Raw genomic sequence first — 22,967 nt, forward strand, 5'->3', positions numbered from 1 at the left:
CCCCTTTTCTTGAACCAAATTCAGTTTCCCATGGAACGTGTCAGGATAGTCTGCTTTCCCTTTGTGACCCTCAAATACTTGAGGTCATTTACCTACTCATCTGTGTCCCCTTAACTGTAAATGCTCACATCCCAGGGCCCAGAACAATGTTGGCACTTAGTAGGTATGCAATGAATTTACCTTAAAAGACTAAATGGATGAATGTCCTTTTTTAAAAAGCTTGTTGAACAAATGCCTAAGCTGGGTAGGGCCGGGACCCAGGCTGCTGTAGGGTACTGGAAAGCTTCAGGGGTCCTGACCCCCACCAAGTGTAGGGGCCTGAGAACTGCTCTCTGCCTTCCTCTGCATCTTGCCTCCCACCCCAACCCCTGCTTGAACTAGGAAGGGGAAGGGAGCAGGCTGGGGTGGGGGACTGCTTCTCAGGGGAGGCAGGATGGAGAGGTGCCCCCAGCCCCTGCCCAGGCCCGGCCTTCCTCACCCTCACCTCACACCCTGGAAGGAGTAGGAAGTAGGTGGGTTCTGTCCTACTCCTGGGTCTGGTTTGTGTTTAAAGGACTAACTTTTGCCTTGTGGGGATGAGTTATCTCCTTGTGAAATCAAGTTGGAAAAACAAAAAAGCTTTACCGGTGAAACACATGTTGCCTCTCTCCTTCATGGCAACCAGGGAGAAGGAATGGACAGGCTGCCTCCCTGCCTCTGTCCTGCCAGCCCCTTGGGTTGCCAAGATGCCAGATTGCCAGACAGGATTTGTGTGAGCATGGGGCGCTGCAGATGTGGTGAGAAAAGTTGTGGGAACTTCGGGGCAGGCACTGAGGACACGTACTGGCGCTCCTGTGTTGGAAGTCAGGTGCAGGTCCGTCCTAGCCCCACCCCTCCGGGGCTGGGAGCCAGAGGAGATGGGGCCTCCTCCCCTGGGAGGAGTCTTTGTCAGAGCCCTGGTGGGTTCCTACCACTGAGGCCCAAAGTGGTGGTCTCCAGAGAGCCTGAACAAAAAGGAGGGTTGGGCTGGACCCCCAGGAGCAGGAGGGGCCAGGAGTCCAGTTGGGAGGGTCCAGGAGACGTGCTGAGCCCGCCCCACAGCCCGCCCACCTTTTCATCTTTGCAGCTCCTTCCTCCCTGGCCCTTCCTTGAGCGTGTGTCTCTGGGTCCTCTGGGTGGGTTTAGGGAGGTGGGAGGAAGGGGGGAGTCTCTGTGGGCAGCTCAGACTGGACAAACCTACTTTGAAAATGGTCTTTTGAGCAAAGGTCTGCTGGTGGTCAGCCACACAGATAGACAGGAGCCCAAGGACCCCAACGGAGCACTACTCTCAAGGGGTTAGCTGCCTCCTGCAGCATCGGGCAGGACTGGGCGGGAGGCGACAAGAAGGGACAGGAGGAGCCTTTCCCCTCCTCCTATGCCAGCCACCCAGGCCCTCACTCCCAGACAGGCTTTTACCAGAGCTAAAAGCAAGAAAGTAACCTTTAGGATTAAGGAGAAGCGTTTCTTTGTTTGAGTTTCTTTCTTTCTTTTTTTCTTCTTCTAAACCTCTTTTCACGTCTGTAGTGGCTTTTTCCCTCTTGTCTGGAGGTCAGAAGAGAGGAATAGAGAATGTCTGGAGCAGCAGGGAACCAGTCCTCCTCTGGGACCACAGAGGACTATTCCTACGGCAGCTGGTATATCGATGAGCCCGAGGGTGGCCAGGACCTTCAGCCTGAGTGGTAAGTGGAGGCCCCGGCTCTGTGGCCAGCAGACTGGGGCGTGGCAGAGATTACTGATGGGATGGGGAAGACCCAGGCAAGAGTTGCTAAGATGGGCTCTGCTACTTATTTGCTGTGTGACCCTCAGCAAGCCACAAGACTCTCTGGGCTTCAGTCTCCTCATCAGTTACATGAGAGCAACAGACCTTGCCCAGGTGTTAAGATACTTGAGGTGGGGACCTGGGCCAGACTAGTCACCTAAAAAGCACCTGTGTGGGATGTCTAAAATAGAAACCTGGGCCCCATCCTTAAAATGGGTGAGTCTGGCCTGTAGCCAGGCTGGAGAGTGCTGGGCGAGTGGTTGAGGGAAGTTGCACCTGCCTTCAAAGAGTTAACTGTGTCCTGTGGTGACCATCTGGGGTGTGGTGTTAGCTAGTGTTAGGTTCTCTAGGCAGGCTGGGGGCACAGAACCAAGGAAGAAAGCCTGTGGGGAGTCCTTGAGGAAAGAGGCCGCTCTGTTTTCTTTGGCTGGCCTCAGAATCTCTGTGATGATGAGGAGGTCCCGTTCCTCTCAGCAGAAGCGCTGGGGCCCGCCAGGGGAGGGAGGCTGCCAGAGCACAGCATGCTGTGCCTCAGGAGTCAGGCCAGAGCTGCCTTTGCCCAGGCCATCTCTGTCTTTATTTAGTCTGGGCACTCCTGTTGGGAGCTGGGCTTCCCTGTGTCCCCACATGCTACCAAGGACACCTCACCAGTGAGAGCCCCAGAGCCCAGTTATTCCCTTGTTGTTCTGGTCTTGGCCCCCCTCCTCCCTGCTCTTTCTGAGGGTTGGGGGAAGTGGAAAGGTGAGGCTGGGGGTTGCTGAGCCAGCTGTCTGCACATCTGTTCTCCATCAACGAGAAACTGGAGAAGGAGAAATGCTCATATACCTCCCCAGGGGCTGCGGCTGGGGCTGGGGCTGTGGCCTGGCCAGACTGGGGTCAGAGGCCCCACCATGGCCTGGGGGAAGGAGCTGGTTGCAGGACTCTGGGCTCTGACCGTAGGGAAAGCAGCTTCGCTACCAGCAAGGGTGTGCCGCCCTCCTTCTCTGGCTGGCGCTGCTGCATATGTTTGGAGTGAGAGGAGTAGCACAGTGCAGAGGGGCCCAGGAGCCCCAAGAGCACACAGACCCTGACCTGGGTTAAGGCCCTAATCTGCAGCTGTGGCCTTTAGGTGCCTCAGGGTCTGGTCATTGGCCAGGGCCAGGCGCCTTCAGCCAGCTCTGCAGCTGAGGTATTCAGATATGGCCCTAGAAGAAAGCTGGGTGTGTGGCAACAACTGGGTGGTGGGGAGTACTCCTTCTAATGTGGGTGGCATCTAGAATTTACAGCTCCCTTTTTCCACTGCAGGGAAGAGTGAAGAGGTTTGTTTGAATCTCCCTACTTAGCCAAACCAAGTCTGCCTCCTCCCCACCACCACCTCAAAGGTGGGAGCAGGAAGCCGGCAGCCCAGGGGAATCCCACAGAGGTGAACTTGGGCTCACCTCACCCTTTGTGAGTCAGACACCCCAAGGAGATGGGGCACCAAAGCTTTGAGGAGCTCTGACAGTGGTCGTCCTCTGTGCCTCGGTGTGCCCCAGCAGGCCTGGGAATTAGGTTGGTAGGCACTGGTGACAGTGTCTGGGATGGGCTCAGTCTCCTAGCCATACTTAACTGTGTACCCCTTTGGTGCCAGGACCTGGTTGAAGAGGTTGTGGGATGAGTCTGATGGGGATTGGATGTGTCATCTGGGGTCTTCCTCGGGCAAGGGATTGACCTGTGTAAGCCGAGCTGGCCCTTTCCACCCCTGGGGTCCCATTGGCCAGCTTGACATGTGCCTGGGTGCTATCCACCCACTGTCACCTGGAGATGTAGATATACCTATGGCAGCTGTCCAGGATGTCACTCTCCTCCGCATGGCTTCAAAGGGCTGCCTGGAAGATGGAATCAGAGGCTCCCCTCATGGACTCCCCTCAGGAGGCACACGCCAGGGTCGCCTGCTGGCCTTCCTGCTGTGGGTGGGGGAAGTCAGGAAGCTGGGCTCCAGGTCTCCTGGGACCTTGCCCCCAAGAACTTCACCCCAGACAGTCGGGCTTTCCCTCTCACTCACGGAGATGGGTCCTGCCTTCCTCTCTGGACAGGGTGCTGCGCCAGCTTCCGCTCAGAGCCGAATTCTAGCCACAGTTGCCCGGCTCCTTCTGTTTCAGTGTCCGCAGCCCACTGCAGTGGCCTCGGCGTCCGAGACCGAGCTTCAGCTCCTAGGGCTACGTTGAACTCTGGTGCTCACTCCTCGTCTTGAAATAAGGCCCCAAACCCTGCAGTCATCCTGGAAGTTCGTTTTCCCTCTACTGCTCCACATCAAAGCGTGTGAATTCTTCCTCCTAAATACTCATATTCTGAAATGCAGGCTGCCATTTCCACTCCTCAGGGACTATATATCCTGAGCCATTGGAAAATGCTGATACTGGACTGTTTTTGATATACAGAAATGGCAATTTCATAGGGTTCAACTTAACTTTTCACCTCCCAGTCAGGTGCAAGAGCTGGAGCCAGACTATCTTAGTTCAAATCCAGACTCTGCCACCTTACTAGCTGTGAGATTTGGGCAAGATACTTAGCTTCTCTGAGACTTGGCCTTGTTCACTCAAGGGGGAGACTAATAGCACATACCTCTTAGGAGGTAACTGGGTTAATCTATGGACCAAACAGTGCCCGGCACTTAGTCAATGCTTAGTTAAGTACTGGTTACAGCCGTTACTTATATGCAAGTCCAGCAAAAGAAATCTCCTAAACTCCTGAACAACGCCCTGCTCAAGCACTGTTAGTGGTTCCCTAGTGCCTCCCTTGCCTGTGAAATCTGCTCTCAGCCTCCCTTCTGGGCTGCTGTTGAGCTGAAAGCCTTGCCCAGCCCTAGCCACACTACCTACTGCCTGTTGCTCTGCTTCCCTGTGCTCTTCCCTTTCCACAGAGCTCCCTTTCCCCTTCTTTGCCTAAAGAAATGCTAACAACTTTTCAAACTAAAAGCAAATATGATTGCCTCTGATGCCTTGCCACAAGGTTCTCTCCCTCCTCTGCATTCTTTAGCACCTGCTTGTGCCTCTTCCAGGACCAAGCCCCCCCCACCCCTCCCTGAGGCGGTGTTCTTTGTGTCTGTGACATTCCATCTGTCCCACAGCACAAAACATGGGCCCATCAGCCGTTAGGCAAATTTGGCTAAGGGTCCAAGTTTCCCCCAGATAGGGCCTGGAGAGGATCCTTGGCGGTGGTGGTGGTGGTGGTGGGGTGGACTCCTGGTTTGGGGTGGATAGGAACATGGCCAGGCTGCTCCAGGGACATTTTGTGAGCCCCTGACTTGGCTGGCCTGGGGGACAGATCTGAGCAGGACCTAGTCAGGTGAGGAGAGGTGCACTGAGAGGGCCTAGACAAGTGGCTCTGAGCTTTGGGGTTGAGAGGGGCCCTGCCTCACCCAAGCCCCCACCTTGCATGCTGGAGTGAGGGGCCTCAGAGTTGGATGTGGAGCGTGTAAGGCCTGAGCTCAGACAGTGGGAACCTGATCCCCGACATGGCTCCTGCCTTATCCATGAGTACAATTCTGCTTTGGGAAGAGACCAGCTCTGCTCTGGCCAAGAACTTGCACAAAACAGGCTTATTCTGTCCGTCTACCCTAAGGACAAGCACAGTGACCAGGCTCTTTCCTGCTTTTCACTCCCTGGGATTTTCTGAGAGAAAGCAAGGGGAGACTGGGCTGTTCCAGAGGAGTCATAGGGCTCTGAGCTCACCCTGCAGATGAGGTCTTGGAAATCCTCTTTGTCACATAGCGCAAGTGTGTCCAGGTAGGTAGGTGAGCCTCCTGGGCAGGGAGGGCCCAGCCCAGGAGGTCCCAGCTGCAGTACCTTGCTGGCCTTGCCTGCACGGGTGTCCTCCAAGGCTCCAGCTGGGCAAGCTCAGAAGTCTGCTCTTCCCTGTGGACCCAGTCCTGTCTGCTCTGCCAAGTCCAGGTCCAGTTCTGAGCTCAGGGCTCCTACCCCTTTCTCTTCCGTGACCCAGCTGTGGAAGTGGAAGCCTTTATTGTGGCCACTGATCTCTTTGTTTCCACCATGGGCCTGCCTCTGTGCTCAGCTATGGCGAGAGTCAGTCTTCTTCCAGGCCACAGGGACCCTTCATGGTAATTAGAAAAGGGGGCCCCCATTTAGATGCATGCAGCTCAGTAGGCACAGGGCTTGAGGAACAGTGTGGCCTGGACTTCACTCCCTCGCTGAGCATCCTGGTGCAGTGTGCAACCCACCCAGCTGTGCATAGAAGCCCTTAATGAAAGGGAAGGGGGAAGAGACATAAGTCCTGAAAGACCAAGGAACATCATTTCAGTCAGACACAGACTGAACTCAGATACCAGTGGAGGGAGGGCAAATTGTAGGACCAAACACTTGATTGCTTGACTGGGGTCGTATGCACAGCTACAGTTCTGAGAAGAGGTCTGCGTGAGGCCTGGAGCAATCAGGGAGGCTTCCTGAAGGAGGGAGGGATGAAGTGGGCCTTGAAGGATAGGAAGGATCTGGGTGAGAAAGAAGAGAGATTTAGCCCAGCTGGCCCACTGTTTCTCCCTTATCTTCCCTGGGAACCTCCTGTCCTTTAGCCCTGGAACCTCGGGCCTTGGCATGGGGCTGGCACACCATGAAAGCACGAGAGCCCCCAAATGACCCCAAGAAGATGGAACTGGGCAGGCTTGTGTAAGAGAGATCAAAGGACTGAGGGAGGTGGAGCCCCAGTGTGGACAGCCTGGAACCTCAGACCTGATAGCATACCTGTGGGTACCTACCCAGGCGTGACCCAACCTTCACTCCATCTTCAGGGTAGTGCCCTCCTGCCACCCCAGTGTGCCTCCCAGTCTCCTCCATGCCTGCTTAGCTGTGCTGTCGGTGAGTCTAACCTAAGTCCAAACTGGCTTGCAACCTGCTGCCAGCCTGGGCAGGGTGACGGGTGTTCCCTGCTGGGGCTGACAAAGGACACACCTGGGAGCCCAAAATCGGGGAGGGAGTTCTCTTACGGTGGGAACCTAAACCAGGATGCAGGCCAAGTCCAACCTCTCAGACCTTTGTCACCTCTTGGTCAGTCCCCAAGATGCCATGTGAGTGTGCACTGGGGAATGGGGGATTCCTGGGGACTGAGGCCAAGCCGTCAGGGAAGTCCTGGGCACCCCAAGTCCTCCGCTGTGCTCTCCTTTCAGGTTGTTGTGTTGCTGCTGCTGGCCATGCTGGTGAGGCGCTGCCAGCTCCGGCCCCACTGTGGGCACGGCAGGCCCGGGCTGCCCAGGTTGGTACTGTGACCTGGCCACCTCAACTCAGGGCCCAGCTGGGGGTGGTAGTGGTTTGTTAGGTACCTAGAAGCTAGCTCTGGCCTCAGGACATCCCCTCTGTTTTCAGCCTGGGGCTCTTCCCACCCCCACCCGAATCTCTAGGTTTAGTCAGGACCCCCAGAGGGAGGGGGAGGAAACCACTCCAGTTCGCCTGTTCTTGTTCCAAACCCCAAAGAGCCAGGAGCCCACCGGGGCCTGGCTCCAGGATATACTTAGTCAGACAGCCCCTGAGGGTTTCACCAGGGCCCTGATGCTAAAAGCAGGTTTATGGGGGACCCTCTCCCTGACTCTTCAGCCCTGCAACCCCAGATCCTGGGACAGGGATTACCCTGAGGAGATGGGACTGGTCAGGCTTGTTGGGAAGGTGGCAGGTGGAGCTGCAGTTCAGGTGGCCTTACACTGCTGGCCCAGGCTGCGCACTAAGGTGAGTCCTGCGTGATGGCTTTATGGGGAACTGGGGTGTTTGCCGTGCCTGAGGGAGGGCTTCAGGGAGAGTGAAGCAGGACAGAGCTGTGAAGGCATGAGGGCAAGCTGGGCCATAGAAGCAGGGGTCTTCGTGGCCTGGCCTGAGCCCAGAGAGGCAATGCTTGGGACAGCTGTGCCCTCTCTCTGCCCTTTGCCTGAGGGCCACGCTCAGGCCAGGGTGTTGGCCATTATGCAAGGATGTTGTGACTCTCTGAGCTCTCTGAAGATCTGCCAGCTTAGACAGACCAATTAGTGTGGAGGCAGCTGTTTCCTGAAGCATCCAGGATGGGTGGAGGGAGCTGTATTCAGGCTTGTTCATGTGTGTGTGTGTGTGTGTGTGTGTGTGTGTGTTGTGTGTGTGTGTGTTGTGTTGGTGGGAGCAGGGAGGATGTTTCCAAGCCACTTTGCCACAGGGCCTAGAGCTTGGTACATAGAAAGGACTCAACAAATACCTGTGGAATGAATGGATAAAGAGCCTCCGTTTCCTATCTGGAAAGTGAGACTGACTCTACTTTTCCAGTTTAGGGAACATGGCATAAGGTAATGGTGTGCAGGGCCTGAGCAATGCCCCCCTGTCTTGTCCCTGCCCCTGCACCAGCCCAATGGATTTCTTGACTGCGGATGGGCCCTGGACCGTGCCTGCTGCTATCTTCATGGTTCTCTTCAGCTCCCTGTGTCTGTTGCCCCTGGCTGAGGCCCCACTGCCCTTCCTGACCCTGACCTCATCATCCAGCCAAGGTACCCAGTGCAGCTGAGGCCTGGGCCTGGACTGACAGGATGGGGCTGGAGTGGGAGTCTGGACCATCGGGGAAGGGCTCTTCTGTAGTGAACCAGGATGATTCTCATTCCAGTCATGAGCCAGTGCCAAAAAGATGCTGTCCCCTTACCCTTCCCATTGCCCCTCCACAATGCCTGAATCCACCCTTTGCTGGTCCCAGCCATTGGGTCAATACTGCCCTCTTTGCTTCCTCTGTTCTTGTGCAAACCCTACCCCAGGAGGGAGGGAACTCTTGTTCATGGGCATAGGCTGAGCCCCCAGCTACCCCCCTGTGAAAATGAAGGAGGCTGCAAAGGGACACAAAGGGGTCCAGGAAAACTGAGCTGGGCTCAAGGAAGTGATGATAATGACAGCTACCACTGAGAGGGACCACTGTCCTGTGACATGACCTCCTGGGATCATCGGATCCTCGCGTTGACTCCATAAAGTATGTCTATTAAGTCCCACTTTATAGTGAAGGATGCTGAGGGTCATACGAAAAGTGACAATGATAAAGTAGGAGCTTGTATCTTTAGTACAAACTTAGACAACATGCTGAGCACTGTACATAGACCTTCTCATTTTGCCTTTGCTAATTTAGTACTATTATTTCCATTTTACAGATGGGAAAACAGAGGCTCCAAGAGGTAACTGGCCCAAGATCACAGAGTTGATACTAGTCAAAGCCTGGATTTGAGCACAGGGCTCTTGCTCACTGAACTAGCTGAGGGGCTTAGAAGATGGAACATGAGAAAGGCCTCGGTGGGCTGGACTCAGCAGCCTACACCTCCCCCTCCATTCTTTTCTCTCTGCCTATCTTGCTTTCCAGGGCCCTGGAAGATGCTGGCCCTGCTCTATTACCCTGCCTTCTACTACCCCTTGGCTGCCTGCGCCACAGCCAGGCATGAAGCCTCATACCTGCTCGGCAGCGTGCTGTCCTGGGCTCACTTTGGGGTCCAGGTCTGGCAGAGGGCAGAGTGTCCCCAGGTACCCAAGGTAAGCACTGATTCATGATGGCCTGGAACGGAGGGCATGGAGGAGCTGCTTACGTCAGTGTGGCTCCTGCATGCTGGGCTTTCCTGCTGCCTTCTGCTAGATGCAGGATTCTACTCCTTTAAGAGGCCAAGCAGGGGATCCCAGTCTAGAGGGGACAAGGAGGAGGCACGGGCAGAGGAAAAGGAAAAGGAAGCCTAAAATCCTTACCATGGTTTATCCCCTAGCCTTCTGTTGGCTGGGTTCGAGAGGGAGTGAAGACAGATGGAAGATGGCGAGCGCTGAGGAGGGAGATGGTCTCAGAGGACTAAAAAGAGACTCCCAAACCTTACCTGGTTCACTGTTTGCTGTCTGGGGGTGTGAAGCTGCTCAGCCTAGAGCCCAAAGGGTGGAGCTGTAGGCTTTGAATTCAGACAACCCAACTCTAAATCCGGCTTCATTCATTCACTCACACTCATCCATTCATTTATTCAACAAACATATTTGAAGCACATGGTCTGTACCAGGGGCATTTCCAGGCCCTGGAATGCAGCTGTGACCCACGTAGATGAGGTCCCTGGTGTCACAAAAGTTGCCATTTCAGAAGAGGAGACATAATAAACAAACAAACAAATGCACAAAATTGATGCCATGTGGTGCTAACTGCTGTGAGGAAACCATGTTACCTTCCTAAAACTCAGTTTCCCTGCTGTAAATGGAGTTGATATCACTAATTCCTCAGGATAGAAGTGAAGATTAGCTGGTTTCTCTGAGATTAGGGACTTGATGGGTCTTGTTTTACTACCCAGGACCTGGTACATATTAAGCACTAAATAAAAAATGTATTGAATAACAAATAAATGAATGAGTATATGAGGGACCCAGTCCCAGGACTACAGGAACAAAGACCTTAATGCTAGGGCAGGGCATGTACTTCCCGATGACTAAGTTGCAAACAGTGCATACACAAAATTAGGCCTTTGTCTAATTTTCAGGGGCCTGTGTCCAAAGTCAGGAACATAGGAACACAGAAAGTGCTTGTCCCTGTTTTGGGCCTCATTGCAGCCCCCTGGATGGGGAGGAGGGAGTTATTACAACCTCCTCCTTTTGGCTCCTCTAAGGGCCATGAGATTCCAGAGCAGGCATCTTTGCAGGGCCTGAGAAGGGAAAGTGGGAATAATTATCCGGAGTGGCTCTAATTTGGGGTGAGTGGGTGGTGATAGAACCAGAAGCCTTCCTATGGCACCCCAGAGCACCCTTAGTGTCCTGGGTGAGCTGGGAAGGGAAATGGGTCCTGGCCTTTGACTGGGGGAGAAAGGCAGAAGGTAGGTGTGACTGGTGTCTGTCCATCCAGATATACAAGTACTACTCCCTGCTGGCCTCTGTACCTCTCCTTCTGGGCCTTGGATTCCTGAGCCTTTGGTACCCGGTGCGGCTTGTGAGAAGCTTCCGCCATAGGACAGGAGTGGGCTCTGAGGTAAATAAAGGGGCTGGGCTGGGCTCACCCTGTCTGTTGCTCCCCTTATATGCGGTGATGCTTTAGTGGAGGACCCAGCATGTAGCGTTTCAGAAAAGGTTTGCTGAGTTACCAAGTAACTGGTTAGTCCTCCCTCCCAGGCAAAGGCTAGGCCAGGCTCTGGGATGGCACCCGGGATACCTGGGGCACTGAGCTATGTGCGCGGCAGGGACTCAGCAAAGGAGACTGGGCCAGAGACAGTAAGTCATAGCTCTGGCTCTGAACCACTGGGATCCAACTGGAGACACGAGACAGGTCAGCAGCCTGGTCCCTGCTAGGAGTTCTGCAGAGACTGACATGATCCAGGAAGCACTTAGGGCAGAATTGCATTATGAATCAACTCTTGATTGGATAATATCCGATGAAGGGGAGGGCTTCCTAATGGAGGTAGACTTGAGCAGTGGCCTGTAGGATCTGGAATGGGGAGAGAATAAGGAGAAGGCATTGTAGGCACAGGAAAGAGGATGAGTAAAGGGGCAGAGATAGGTGGCGTCCGTTCTATTCATGCCTGATTTGCCACATCTGGCAGTTCTTAAGACATAATAAACACTTAGCAAATTTTTCTGTCAAAAGAGAAGTCTTACAGGATATGGTAGTCTTATTAAGGAGCTCTGAGCATCCATCAGGTGCCAGGCCTGGGCTAGGTGCTGTGGACTCAGAGCTGACTGACTGTCTAACCTGCAGGAGCTCCGGTGTGCTGGGGGAGATGGATCTAGCAGCATGTATTACAGCAAAGTGAAAAGTGCACTAGGGGTTCATCCAAGTGCAGGGGGGTGCGGGTGGAAGTGGGGCAAGTACTTTTCCTGGTGAGAGGAGGAAGAGGAAATCACTCCACAGAGGCCCTTGATAAAGGCTGAGGACACAAAGGAAAAAGGCTTGTGACTGTTCAGCGGGGGAAGGTGAAGGAAAGGCTTGAAGGGTGGCAGCCAGGGCAGAGAGCAGGTAGCGGGTGGTGCCAGTTGCTGACACGGGGAACGCTGGATGAGAGCAGCAGTGCAGGGGGCCGTGGACAGTCGTGGGTATGTGGGCAGCTGGACCCCATGGGCCCGGGGCTCAAGAGAGGGGCTGGGACTGAACCCCGAGGAAGGATGGAGGGTGAGGGAAGAAGAGACCAGAGTGGGCTCAGGTTATCCAAGGGCCATCCTGTGTCCCCATGGGCTCACCCAATTGGGTTTGGCTCTCATATAGCAGCAGCAGAGTTCTAAGTATTTGTCACCACCGCCTCCTGATCCTCTAGGGAAGCCTGTTGTCCCCTCATTCTGACAGCTGGCTCAGAAGAAGGGAGCAGCTTCCCAGGATACACCCTGCACCAGGCACAGCTCTGCCTTGTTGAATCCCCCCCCCCCCCACCTCCTCCAGGCACCTTCCCTGCCTCGCCTCTCCCCTGTTGCATGCCTTTCCTCTTGAGAAGTCTTGGGAGAAGTAAAATCCTCTTTAGCCCTTAGTCAAAGAGGTTTAAGCTTCAAAGGACATAGTTAAGCTTTGAGCTGACTCACATCTGCCCTGGACCCCGGGGTTGCCTTGGTAACAGGTGAGAACGGCCTATTTTCCCTTAATTGTAGAGCAGGGACTCAACCCCCTGTTCCCGTGGGTCTCTGCCCATTGGCAGTCAGCTTAAGGCCTGGAATGTGGCTTGACAAATCTTGTCACCCTTATGATCTCCCTTGAGTAGAAGGAAAAGCCTGGGCATCTGACCTGGGATGGCCCATCCTGTATCCTGATGAGGGATATGCCCATGGGACATAGGCTCCCTTTGCCTTGGTCTCAGTCAGCAGAGGTCAAGAACCAAGAGGGAAATAATGCTGAGATGTGACTGAGTAGAGCCAGAGAGGGTTGGAGCTAGACCTTAGGAAGAACTTCCCAACATTGGGTGTTTTTAGATAAGAGAGCAATTAGTCTTGTATTTGTGGAGGAGGAAAGGGCAGCCTTGGGAGATTTGAGCCTCATCCCACAGGTTGGCCCTTCTTTGTAATTCCCCACAACCAAGAGGTTTTTATGGAGCACCTACTGGGTGCCCACTGTGGTACCCAGAGCCAGGGTTCCAGGGATGGCTCGAGGCAGGTTTCATCTGTCTGTCAGAGGCTGCAGAGTAGCTACCCTGAGGAATATCTGAGGACCCTCCTTTGCCTGAAGGAGCTGAGAAGCAGGTAAGGCTCTGGCTTTCCCTCTTGGCCGGTGGGCCTGGCCGGTACTGGGTAGGCTGGTGGGGGAGAGATGAGGAATGAACCAAATTCTGGGGTTCAGGACAGGGGCTCCCCTGAGTCCCCTCCACCCTCTGGGTCTTTCTGCAGCTCCCACACCTCCAAGCATGGCTTCCTGTCTCAGGCCTGGATCTGCATCCGACACTATGTCTACACTCCACAGCGAGGTATGGAGTGGGGAGCTGAGGTCAAGAGGGACAGCTTACCTCTGCCCTCTCATGTACAAAACACCCCCAGAACCCTGTCATCAGGAAGAACAGCCTCCAGCTTGGGACAAGGGAAAGCCCCTGTCTGGCCTTGGTGGTTCAGAGCCCTGTGAGCCTTGACCCTTTTCCCGGGCCCCTGGGGAGGGTTAGGTTCTCCTGGGCCTTGGTGGTGCTAGGCTCATCACGGCCCTCTTTTTGGGCATTGCAGGGTTCCGACTCCCCCTGAAGCTTGTACTCTCAGCCACCCTGACAGGGACGGCCATCTACCAGGTATGTCCTGTCTCTGCAGTGCCATTTGCCTCCAATCTCCCAAGCCAGGACGGTTCAGGCCCAATGCACCTCTCCAAAAGTGTGACCCACAGTCCTGTCCAGCTGCTTCTGATGTCTTGGGAACACTGGCCTACCCAGAAGGAGGAGTTGTTAATCCTTGTTGGGCTCACATAGAGTCAGGACATGAGTTTTGGAGTCACATAAACAAAGGTTAAAATCCTAGCTTTATTATTTACTTCTCGTGTGACCCTGCACAAGTTACTCAACATCCTTAAATCCATTGGCTCAGCTAAAAATGGAGGAAATTACCTTCCTCTTTGGGAAGCTGGGAAGATTTAGTGAACTATGTATTTGATAAATCCCCACCATCCCTACCACCATCACTGCCACGCCTAACAAACAAACAAACAAACCCAAATCTCAGAAAGTGGGTATGATTTTTCTCCATTTTACTTATGGGAGAAATTGAGGCTCATAGAGGGGAATTTGACTTGGCCAAGCTCCTACAGCTAATATCTCAGGGCAGCCAATGTCTGAATCTGGGTCTGTCTAGCTTCAATGCCTCTACTCACTTATAGGACCCTTTGTTTTCTCCAACTTCGAAAAATTGAAAATTTTATATTCTGAATTTTAGATAGATGATTGACAGGTCAACAGACAGGTATAGATACACAGCTGTGCTGCCCGGAAGCACACCTGTGGCCTCGTAAGCTAAAATTGGACCTGTCTGTTGCACGCTGACCAGAGGCATGGGGCACCGCTCCTGGGGGCAGGACAGCGCTGCGGCGGTGACGGCAGGCCTGCAGCCAGTGTGCTGCCCTGAAGTCTCCCCTCGGACTCAGAGGACATTTCTCCTGGGGCAGGAGTGCCTGGTTCGGCACAGCCAGGCCCTGGTGCTTTCATGCTGGAGTTCTTCCAGGTGGCCCTCCTGTTGCTGGTGGCTGTGGTACCCACCATCCAGAAGGTGAGGGCAGGGATCACCACGGAGGTCTCCTACCTGCTGGCTGGCTTTGGGGTCGTGCTCTCAGCGGACAGGCAGGAGGTGGTGGAGCTGGTGAAGCACCACCTGTGGGCTCTGGAAGGTGAGGCTCCAGGGGTCCCCAAAGGCCCGCACTGGGGGGGGGGGTACAAGCTGGGTGGGATACCTGAGTTGCATGCCCTTGGGCACATTCCTTCCCTTCTCTGGGTCTCGATAGCCTCATCTCTAAATTGAGGGGGGAAGGGGTTGGAGCTTCCAGTCCCAAGTCTCTGAGACCTGAAGGTATCATCTCAGCAGCCTCTTGTCAGCTTGTGTGGTGGCTTCCAGGCTCACCCCCAGTGTCCTTTCCCAGTTCTGCAGGCTGAGGATGAGTAAGGCCATGGTGTGTGTAAGCTGAGGGGACAGCCCCAGGGGCCTTTGCTGAGGATTGGGGAGGAAGAGAGGAGGTGGAAATGTGGGCCCGAGCACCAAAATTTTTAGTTCATCCTCTTGGTGGTGGGTGACAAGTTCTGGGTGGGCTGAAATGACATCTCCAGGGAGGTTTTCCAAGTTGGCTATGATCTGGGCCATGGGCAGGAAGGTGCAGACCTCACAGCAGCCCTGTTAGGAATCCATCACTCAGAGCAGGAAATCAAGGGTGGAGGCAGGAAGGGACATGTCCAGGACAATGGATTCTGCTTATACTCATGACACCTGGCATTTGTAACCTCATGCTGTAGTCTCTGAGCCCAAAGGTTCCCACTGTGGATCTTCTCAGATCAGGGCCTAACTGCAGTGTTTACTCTCCTAATTCACAGGCGGGACAACTGAGGCCTGGGGCCATTATAGACATGTCCAAAGCAGTCAGCACGTCATAGTGGAACTGAGATTATATCTGAGCTTAGGACCCTTTGGTCTGTTCTTAGCCTAAGGAGCCAATGCCTGAGCTGTGAGAGCCTGCTTGTGGGCTGCCCCTCCCTCCTCCCTGGCACCTGGTTAGTAAGCCTGGCATTGTTCACAGAAAATTCACACTCTGAGTCAGGCAGGTTAGATTCGAATTTCTGCTCCATCGTTTACTAGCTGTGTCCTTGGGCAAGACAATTCTCTTCTCTGGATCTCAAAATTCCTACCTGCAAAGTGGTGCTGTCCTTGAGGCCTTGAATCTGATTGGGGAAGTCGGGTGGATCCACCAAGCAGGTCCCAGAAGGGAGCAGGTGCCGTGTCCCAGAGGAGGCAAAACACAGGAAGATCTTGTGAGCACTAGGGTTAGGATGGACCCAAGTTTGGAACTTAATGAAAAGCAAGAGGAGCAGGAGGTAGATGGAGACCAAAGGCCAGGCCTGGGGCCCTGGGCGGGCACAGTAGGCAGGCTGCTCACCTGGCAGAAACGGTCCGAATGCACCTTTTCCGGTGCTGAGCGGACTCCCGAAGGGCAGATGGGCCAGGGCAAAGCCGTGCATGCTCAGAGCTCCCTCCCAGCTTTACTTTTCAGAAGAGTGCCACCTCCTGCTGCTGGAGGGGTGGGCCCAGGACAGGCAGGGAGGCTCTGGTTTCTGGAGCAGCTGTTCGCCTAAGAATCACCTGCTGCCTTAAAAAATCCCAAGGCTCAAGCCCCAGGCCTGACTTCACAGACCCTGAGGATGGGGCCCTGGTGATTCGGGTGGAGCCTCCCTTTGTTTGAGAACCACTGTAGCGGGCACTCTAGACTTGTCCATTGGTTGGTTGGTTTCAATCAGTTGCTGATTGAAATAAACTGTTAAGGCTCTGTGCAGTGGTTCTCAATGCTGGCTGCATGTCAGAATCCCTGGGGTTGCTTTTATAAAAGCTGAGGCCTGGGTCCCACACCCAGAACTTCTGATTTAATTGGCTGGGGGTGCAGTGTGGGCCATGGGGGTTTTAACATCTCCAGGTGATTCTAATATGCTGCCAGTGCCAAGCCCACATCTCCAGCCCCTGTGACTATGTGGAGCTAGTGCTTGCCTATTTCACATGCATTTGCCCCCCACCCACGCCTGCTCTGGCGGGGACACGGAAACCAGGAACACTTTCCCGGGCTGGCTGATGAGATCAGGGTGCAGCCACCCTGGGCTCTTTCTGGGACTGCTTGGAAATGGTTGCACATCTGGCTCTATCACTTCCAAGTGTGAAGCTGGTGGGCCAGGCTGCCTCTCGGAGTCTCAGCTTCTTTCTTGCTCCCATGTCTTCCCGTGCCTCTCCTGTGGGGCCGCTTTGAGGGTGCAGGGCAAGGCTGGATGGATGTGGAGGTAAGGTGGAAGGGGTGCAGCCTTCATCCCTGCTATGCTTAAATACCAGGCTTGCCCCCACACACCGTGCATCCTCCCCCAGCTGCTGGTGAGACAGGAAACTCGACCTTTGCTCATAGCGGGAGTGGTCGGAGAGCCAGAAGAGATGGGTAGCAGTGGCCACTCACTCCCCCTCATTCTGATGGACTCAGGCCACACTGAAGTGCATGCACTCTGTGCCCGGGACGAAGGCCATTGATGTAGACCTGAATGGGGCTGTATGTCTCCCATCATGCTGGGACACGGGTGGTATAGCAGGGTGCCTGGCATGAGCGAGCCGAGGCTAGGAGATGACATGAGCCCTGAAGGCCACGCGATCAGAGAGCACTGGAGCTGGAGGCAGATGCCAGGTTGGGTCTCACAGCAATAGAGACGGCAAGACCTGGGTGAGAGCCAAGTCTGCAGCCTCAGAGGTGGCTTCTCCCCATCTCGGCTACCCTATGTCACCTGGCAGTATAGGGCCAGCTGTGACATCAACTTACACTGGGTCTGAGAATGGGGAATGTGGCAAGAGGCTTCTGCTCGGAGTGGGGTGTGGGTCAGGGGTAGCTCTCACTCTGGCGCACCCTGATGGCAGTTTGGAGGCTCTCAGGAGGCCCACAGCCCGTCTCCCACTTTGCTCCCTCTTTGCCCTCTAGTTTGCTACATCTCGGCCTTGGTCCTGTCTTGCTCGCTCACCTTCCTTGTGCTGATCCGCTCACTGGTGACACACAGGTTAGTGGCAGGCTCTGACCCTCCGTGCAGAGTCTACGGGCCTGCAGGACCCCTGACCCAGAGGGCCTGGAGGGAAAGCCCTGGTGCTGGAGGAAGGGAGGGTCTCTGCAGGCCCAGGTTGTCACTGAGCCCGGCTACCCTGTTGTAGGCAGAGAAGGTGGGTGTTTTCAGTCTGGGAAGTGATGTAGGGCATCACTGAGTAGTGCATGGAGTATGGGGTTTGCCCTCTGTGAGGGGCCACCAGGGTGGGCTAGATTTGATAGGGAAGGCCCCTGGGAAAGCTGGCATTCTCCCTGGGAGTGGGAGAAGAGGGAGGAGCTGAGGGAGGACAGGTGCTACAGGCAGGAGTACGTGGTAAGCAAGGGCGCAATGGCATGGTGAGCCCGACCTCTGAGTGTGGGGAAGGGGGTGGTCTGGCTGGCGTTGGGGCACAGAAGAGATTGTTATTATGGCGAATGATAAGGAGCACTGAGGAATTGTGGGCAGGGAGCGAGAGAAGATTCTAGTGGGGAGAAGGGTGGGTGGGAGGGATGGTCCAGGCACTTAGCAGTGTCCGAGAACTGGTCCCTATGTGCTGTGCATTTATCGGGCCTCACACTTCCTGTCCAGGGACCTTCCCCCACAGAGTTAGCTCTACTTAGGCTGGCGTTCAAGGCCCTTAGACTTTTGCCTTGAGGCATATTCCTGCTTATGTGAGATTGGCTATGCCATGATGGGCTGTCTCATGAGGTAATGAGATCCATGTCACAGGGGGTATGCAAGCTGGGTCCGTGGCCATGGATGGGGAACCTTGCCTCCCACCCTGGTAGCCAAGCTGCGAGTCACTTTCCATCTCTTATGTTGCTTCTCACTTTTCTGACTTGGCTCACATTGCACCTTCCGCCTGAGTTTGTCTCCCATGATCCCCACCCCACCAGTTTACTCTCATTCATCCTTTAAGACACTTCTCAGAGCTCACCTCCTCTAGGAAGCTCTCCCTGACCTGCCAGGCTGGATTGGTTGCCTGCACTGGGCTCCTACGGAGCTGGGCTTCCCTGCCTTGGGTTGCAATCAGACTGGGATTGTTAGTGCTCCCTGATTCCCTGTCTTCCTCACCCCAACCCCAGGGTCAATCTGCGAGCTCTCCACCGAGGGGCCGCCCCGGATCTGGGCCCCCTACCTCAGGGCCCCCACCCCTCTCGCCGGGCCGTATTCTGCTGGATGAGCTTCAGCGCCTACCAGACTGCTTTTACCTGCCTTGGTGAGCCCCCCAGCCCACCCCGCAGGGCCTTAGCTGGCCCCAGACCCTGACCCCAGTGAGGGCAGGGCGACAGCCCTGAGGGTCTGCCTGTGCTGGGGCAGGTTCTTTCACCGGAGTGAGAAGAGGGACCCACTTGGTCTTCCCTGTGCTCAGAAAACTCAGTCAGATGGGGGGTGGAGGACACAGGATGCCCCTCACATGAGGATGGCCCCTGGGTGCCACCAGTTCACACAGGGGTGAACCCAGGGCTGGAAGGTGGGAAGTTCAAGCAGGCACATTCCTGCTTGTGTGAGGGGGGCCGTCATAGGCTGTCTTAGGAGGTACTGAGATCCATGTCACTGGGGTATGCAGGCAGGGTTCCATGGCCAAAGATGGGGACTGCAGAGGGGGTCCTGCCTTGAGGGAGTTGGCCTAGATTAATTTCCAGGGCCCTCCCAGCTCCTCACTTCCTGATTGTCCCGTTGGGCACTGCAGTGAATAAAGCCCTCTGAAATGTGAGGGGCTGGGGCCAGTGCTGCAAAAGCAAGGGCCTGCTTTCTCTCCCCGCTGGTTCTTTCAGCTTTTACCCTGCTCCCAGGGGGAGGGAGGCGTAGACAAATTGCTAGCACTGGAAGTCATACTTCCTCATCTTGGTAAAGAGTTTGTATTTCCCAGTTCCTCTTGTGTACACATGATGCCACATAAAGAATTAGCCAGTTGTTTCAGTAGACAACTGTCGGGCACCTACCATGTTCCAGACTCTGGCCAGCAGTAATGCAAACATGACTTTAAAATTCATTCTGATCCCCAAAGACTCAGGAACAGTGGGGGAAAATAGCATTTACAAAGCTTCTTGTGGTTTTCAAAGAGCTGCCACAGATACGATCTCATTGGGTCCTCACAACAGCCCTGTGTGGTAGGGGCACTCTCCCTGTTTTACGGAGGAAGAAACCAAGCCTCAGAGAGGTAAAGTAACTTGCTCAAGGTGGCACAGCTAAGCAGCAACAGAGCAGGCATCTGGAAACCAGGTCTGCCTGAATCCAAAGCCTTTGGGTTCCTGGGAATGTCAAGGTGGTCTGGGTCCCATAGAGCTGAGGTTTGTCCCCCACACCCCCCATCCCGGCAGGGCTCCTGATACAGCAGGTCATCTTCTTCCTGGCGACCTTGACCCTAGCCTTCCTGGTGTGTATGCCCGTGTTCCACGGCAGGAACCTGCTGCTCCTCCGATCACTGGCATCCTTGTGGTGAGAGAGACAAGGGGCTGAGGGCTCTGGGACCCCTTCCCAGAAGACCACTAACAGTGACACCCTTTTACCCCACCTGCAGGCCCTTCTGGCTGACCTTGGCCCTGGCTGTGACACTGCAGAACATGGCAGCCCACTGGGTCTTTCTGAAGACTCACCACGGATGGCCAGAACTGACCAACCAGTGAGGCAGCCCCTAGGCTGTGGCTCTCCCAGGCCCTCGGCCTCTTCTCCTTCGGTGTCTCTAGTTGCGCCCTTCTTCCTCTACTGCTATCCCTCCCCTTTGTTCTCAGGGAGCCCAGCAGGTAGTAAAGAGAGCTTGCCCTACCCAGAGAAAGGGGGCAGTGCCCAGCCCACTGCACATATCTCTCTGTCTACCTGTCACGGGGCCAGAGTCTCCCCTTGAGCCTTTCCTGCTTTGGGGCTCAGCAGTGCTCTCCCCTGGATCCTCTGTGCCCTCAGCACCGTGCACCTCTCTTTCTTTGCAAGAAGGAGGTTAACAGGAACATTATTTCCCTCTTAAATGGCAAGGCAGTGGGAGGACTCAAGAGTCAGTGGACAAGGGACCCAGGGGAGGGAGGTGGGAGACACCGGCTCATAGAAAGATGCAGGTGAAACTGGACTAGAACCCTAGCTTTGCCACTGACTAGTTAGACAGCTTTAGCTAAGTCATCCAGTTCCTCTGAGCCTCTGTTTTCCGTCTATAGGAAGGAGTAACGCGGCCTGTCTCCCAGGGTGGTGGGGAGGGCCAGCTGGGTGGAGAGTTGGCCTAGGGTGGGGTGCATACAAGGTGTACTCAGTAAACAGTAGGTACTCAATAAATACACAGCAGCTGTGGTCATCTAGCTTCTGACCCCGAGAAAGGGGCTGTGTGTGGGGACCTGCCTCAGCCTTTCTTCTCCCCACCCTAGCTGCGCGCTCTATGCAGCCACCTTCCTGCTATTCCCCATCAACATGCTGGTGGGCGCCATGGTGGGCATCTGGCGAGTGGTCTTCTCTGCCCTCTACAATGCGGTCCACCTTGGCCAGATGGACTTCAGCCTGCTGCCACCTAGAGCTGCCACTCTTGACCCTGGTAAGGTCACAGGGCAGGGACCATGGTGGTGGTTGCTCAGGCTGCCCAAGTAGTAAGGGAGGGTGTGCCCTGACCTGGTCTATGTTTGCATCTGTTCACGGAGGGTGTCTGGGACTACCACGTCGGTGTGTGCAGTGGGCTACGTGCAGTGCATGTGCCACGTGCTCAGGTGCCTACGTGTTTACATGCAGAGTGCGCAGGGCACCCCTGTTTATGTGTTAGGTACTGTCTGGGCCCTCCTCCCTGAGCGCCGCCATCCCCCATCCACCCTAGGTTACCACATGTACTGCAACTTCTTGAAGATCGAGGTCAACCAGTCGCATCCAGCCATGATAGCCTTCTGTGCCCTGCTCCTGAGAACGCAGAAGCCCCAGCCACGTGCAGACCCCCAGGATGGCCTCAGTCTAGGGGCAGAAGAAGGTGTGCCTTCCCACTGGGGATGGGAGAATTGAGCCCACCCAGCTTCTCCCAGAAAGGAGGGATGCATTCCCCCCCTCACCCCCCCAACACACATCACTGAGTGAGTGCCAGGAAAATGCTCACTTCCTCTGTCCCGGGGCTGCCTGTGAGAGAGAGGAAGTAAGAATTTTCCTGGTCCACTTGGGTAATTTTTTCCATCACATATTCATGCGTGTGCATGCACATGGAGACGCACACATTTTCTCACTCCACATGCATGCATACACATACCCTGTCACACAAAGAGTGAGATGACCATCTTGCTAAGGGGCCACCCTCCACCTCTCCCTCTCAGGCAGTATGTCCTCTCCCTCCCCTACCCGCTCTCTTTCCCTGCTGTCTGGGAAGTATGTAGTAAGAAGGGGGACACTAAGCTGGCTCCAGACCCATGTCCCAGCTCTGCTTCCAGTCCTCTTCACAGAGCTCCGCCTCCCTGTCTCAGTCGGCCACCCGCAGGATGGCACCCTGAGCCTTTACAAACACTCCTCCGGGCCCCATGCTTCTGACACCCGGAACTCCAGTCTCACCGTCCTCCTCCACATGCACAGGGGATTTTCAGACTGTGGTTGGGTCTGTGTCCTGGGGCAGGGCTTGGCTGCATTTGCTGACTTGATTCACAGAAGGTCTCCCCCTTCTCAGGGATGCAGTTGCTGCAGACCAAGGACTCAATGGTCAAGGGGACAGGGCGCAGAGCCCGCCAAGGCAGGGCCCGCTGGGGTCTGGCCTACACGCTGCTGCACAACCCAGCCCTACAGGCCTTCCGGAAGAGGGCCCTGTTGGGTGCCCAGGCCTCTGGCACCCAGCCCTGAGGGTGCGGAACACCAAGGCATGTGTTCTCAGCTGTGCAGGTGTTGCCCCTTTCCTGGCCCACTCCTTTGCTGATTCTCCCAGCGTCGCCCCAGCCATTGTAGCCTCTCTGCTTAGCATCAGTTCCCCCAGCAGGTACTGGAGTCAGGATCCCAGTGACCAGCTCCTGAGGCTGGAGGTCAGTATGCTTCAGTCGAGATCTGTCCACACTACAAGCTTTAGGAGGGCTCGAGTTGGCCACCTTGGCCTGGGAAGCCAACAAGAGCTCCGAAGAAGGCAGTTGGTGGTTTAGGCCCTTGGTCCGGGAGCCAACGGAACCAGAAAAGCTACGTCCAGGTCCCTCCCCATGCTGACCCTGTTGCCAGCCTCCAGGGCCTTCCTGAAGCCCTCTGCTGACCTGGGTTGGTGATTCAAGTTGGGACCACCTCATGTTCTCTTAGAACTCAGCCTTGACCTCACCACCTTTCTCCTGCAGCTTCGCCCTCTCCTCTTCGGGATCTGGTGGCCTGCAGGGAGCCCAGGAGGAAGCCAGTGGGCTCCTGTTGGCAACTAAGTCATAGTTCACACCAGGCCCCACACGGAGCTGCCCACACCTGAGAGCCTGATATTTTTGTAGTTGGTATGCCCTTAGATATTATGAAAGAGGCTAGTGTGTTCCCTGTAATAAACTTGTCCTTGAGAAATAGTCTTCTTTAGGGGAGGGTTATGTGCGGAAAACTACCCACATGGGGTTTTTAGGACTTGGGTCAGGGTAGGGT

General features: G+C 55.1%; 1 protein-coding gene across 1 annotated transcript; it reads left to right on the forward strand.

Annotated features, from left to right (window-relative positions):
• The first annotated feature begins 1,439 nt into the window (after positions 1–1,439).
• Positions 1,440–22,356, forward strand: STRA6 (signaling receptor and transporter of retinol STRA6). Its single transcript, XM_090271795.1, has 18 exons — positions 1,440–1,697; positions 6,540–6,606; positions 6,915–7,000; positions 8,107–8,246; positions 8,889–8,912; positions 9,095–9,261; positions 10,592–10,714; positions 12,833–12,900; positions 13,045–13,121; positions 13,369–13,430; positions 14,350–14,512; positions 17,330–17,405; positions 18,512–18,645; positions 19,751–19,868; positions 19,951–20,052; positions 20,780–20,943; positions 21,217–21,363; positions 22,042–22,356. Exons 1-18 carry the CDS (start codon positions 1,588–1,590, stop codon positions 22,209–22,211), a joined length of 1,998 nt encoding a protein of 665 aa, XP_090127921.1. The 5' UTR covers positions 1,440–1,587; the 3' UTR covers positions 22,212–22,356.
• The last annotated feature ends 611 nt before the right edge of the window (positions 22,357–22,967 follow it).

This window comes from Furipterus horrens, unplaced genomic scaffold, assembly GCF_987537825.1.
Source record: "Furipterus horrens unplaced genomic scaffold, mFurHor1.1.pri manual_scaffold_3, whole genome shotgun sequence".
Classification (NCBI taxonomy): domain Eukaryota; kingdom Metazoa; phylum Chordata; class Mammalia; order Chiroptera; family Furipteridae; genus Furipterus; species Furipterus horrens.

Excerpts from the sequence above, each read along its gene's own strand:
- STRA6 (XM_090271795.1), top strand. The coding sequence starts at position 1,588 with ATGTCTGGAGCAGCAGGGAACCAGTCCTCCTCTGGGACCACAGAGGAC. Across the intron at positions 7,001-8,106 it reads GGCAGGCCCGGGCTGCCCAG|CCCAATGGATTTCTTGACTG; the intron begins GTTGGTACTGTG and ends CCCCTGCACCAG. Across the intron at positions 21,364-22,041 it reads CAGTCTAGGGGCAGAAGAAG|GGATGCAGTTGCTGCAGACC; the intron begins GTGTGCCTTCCC and ends CCCCCTTCTCAG.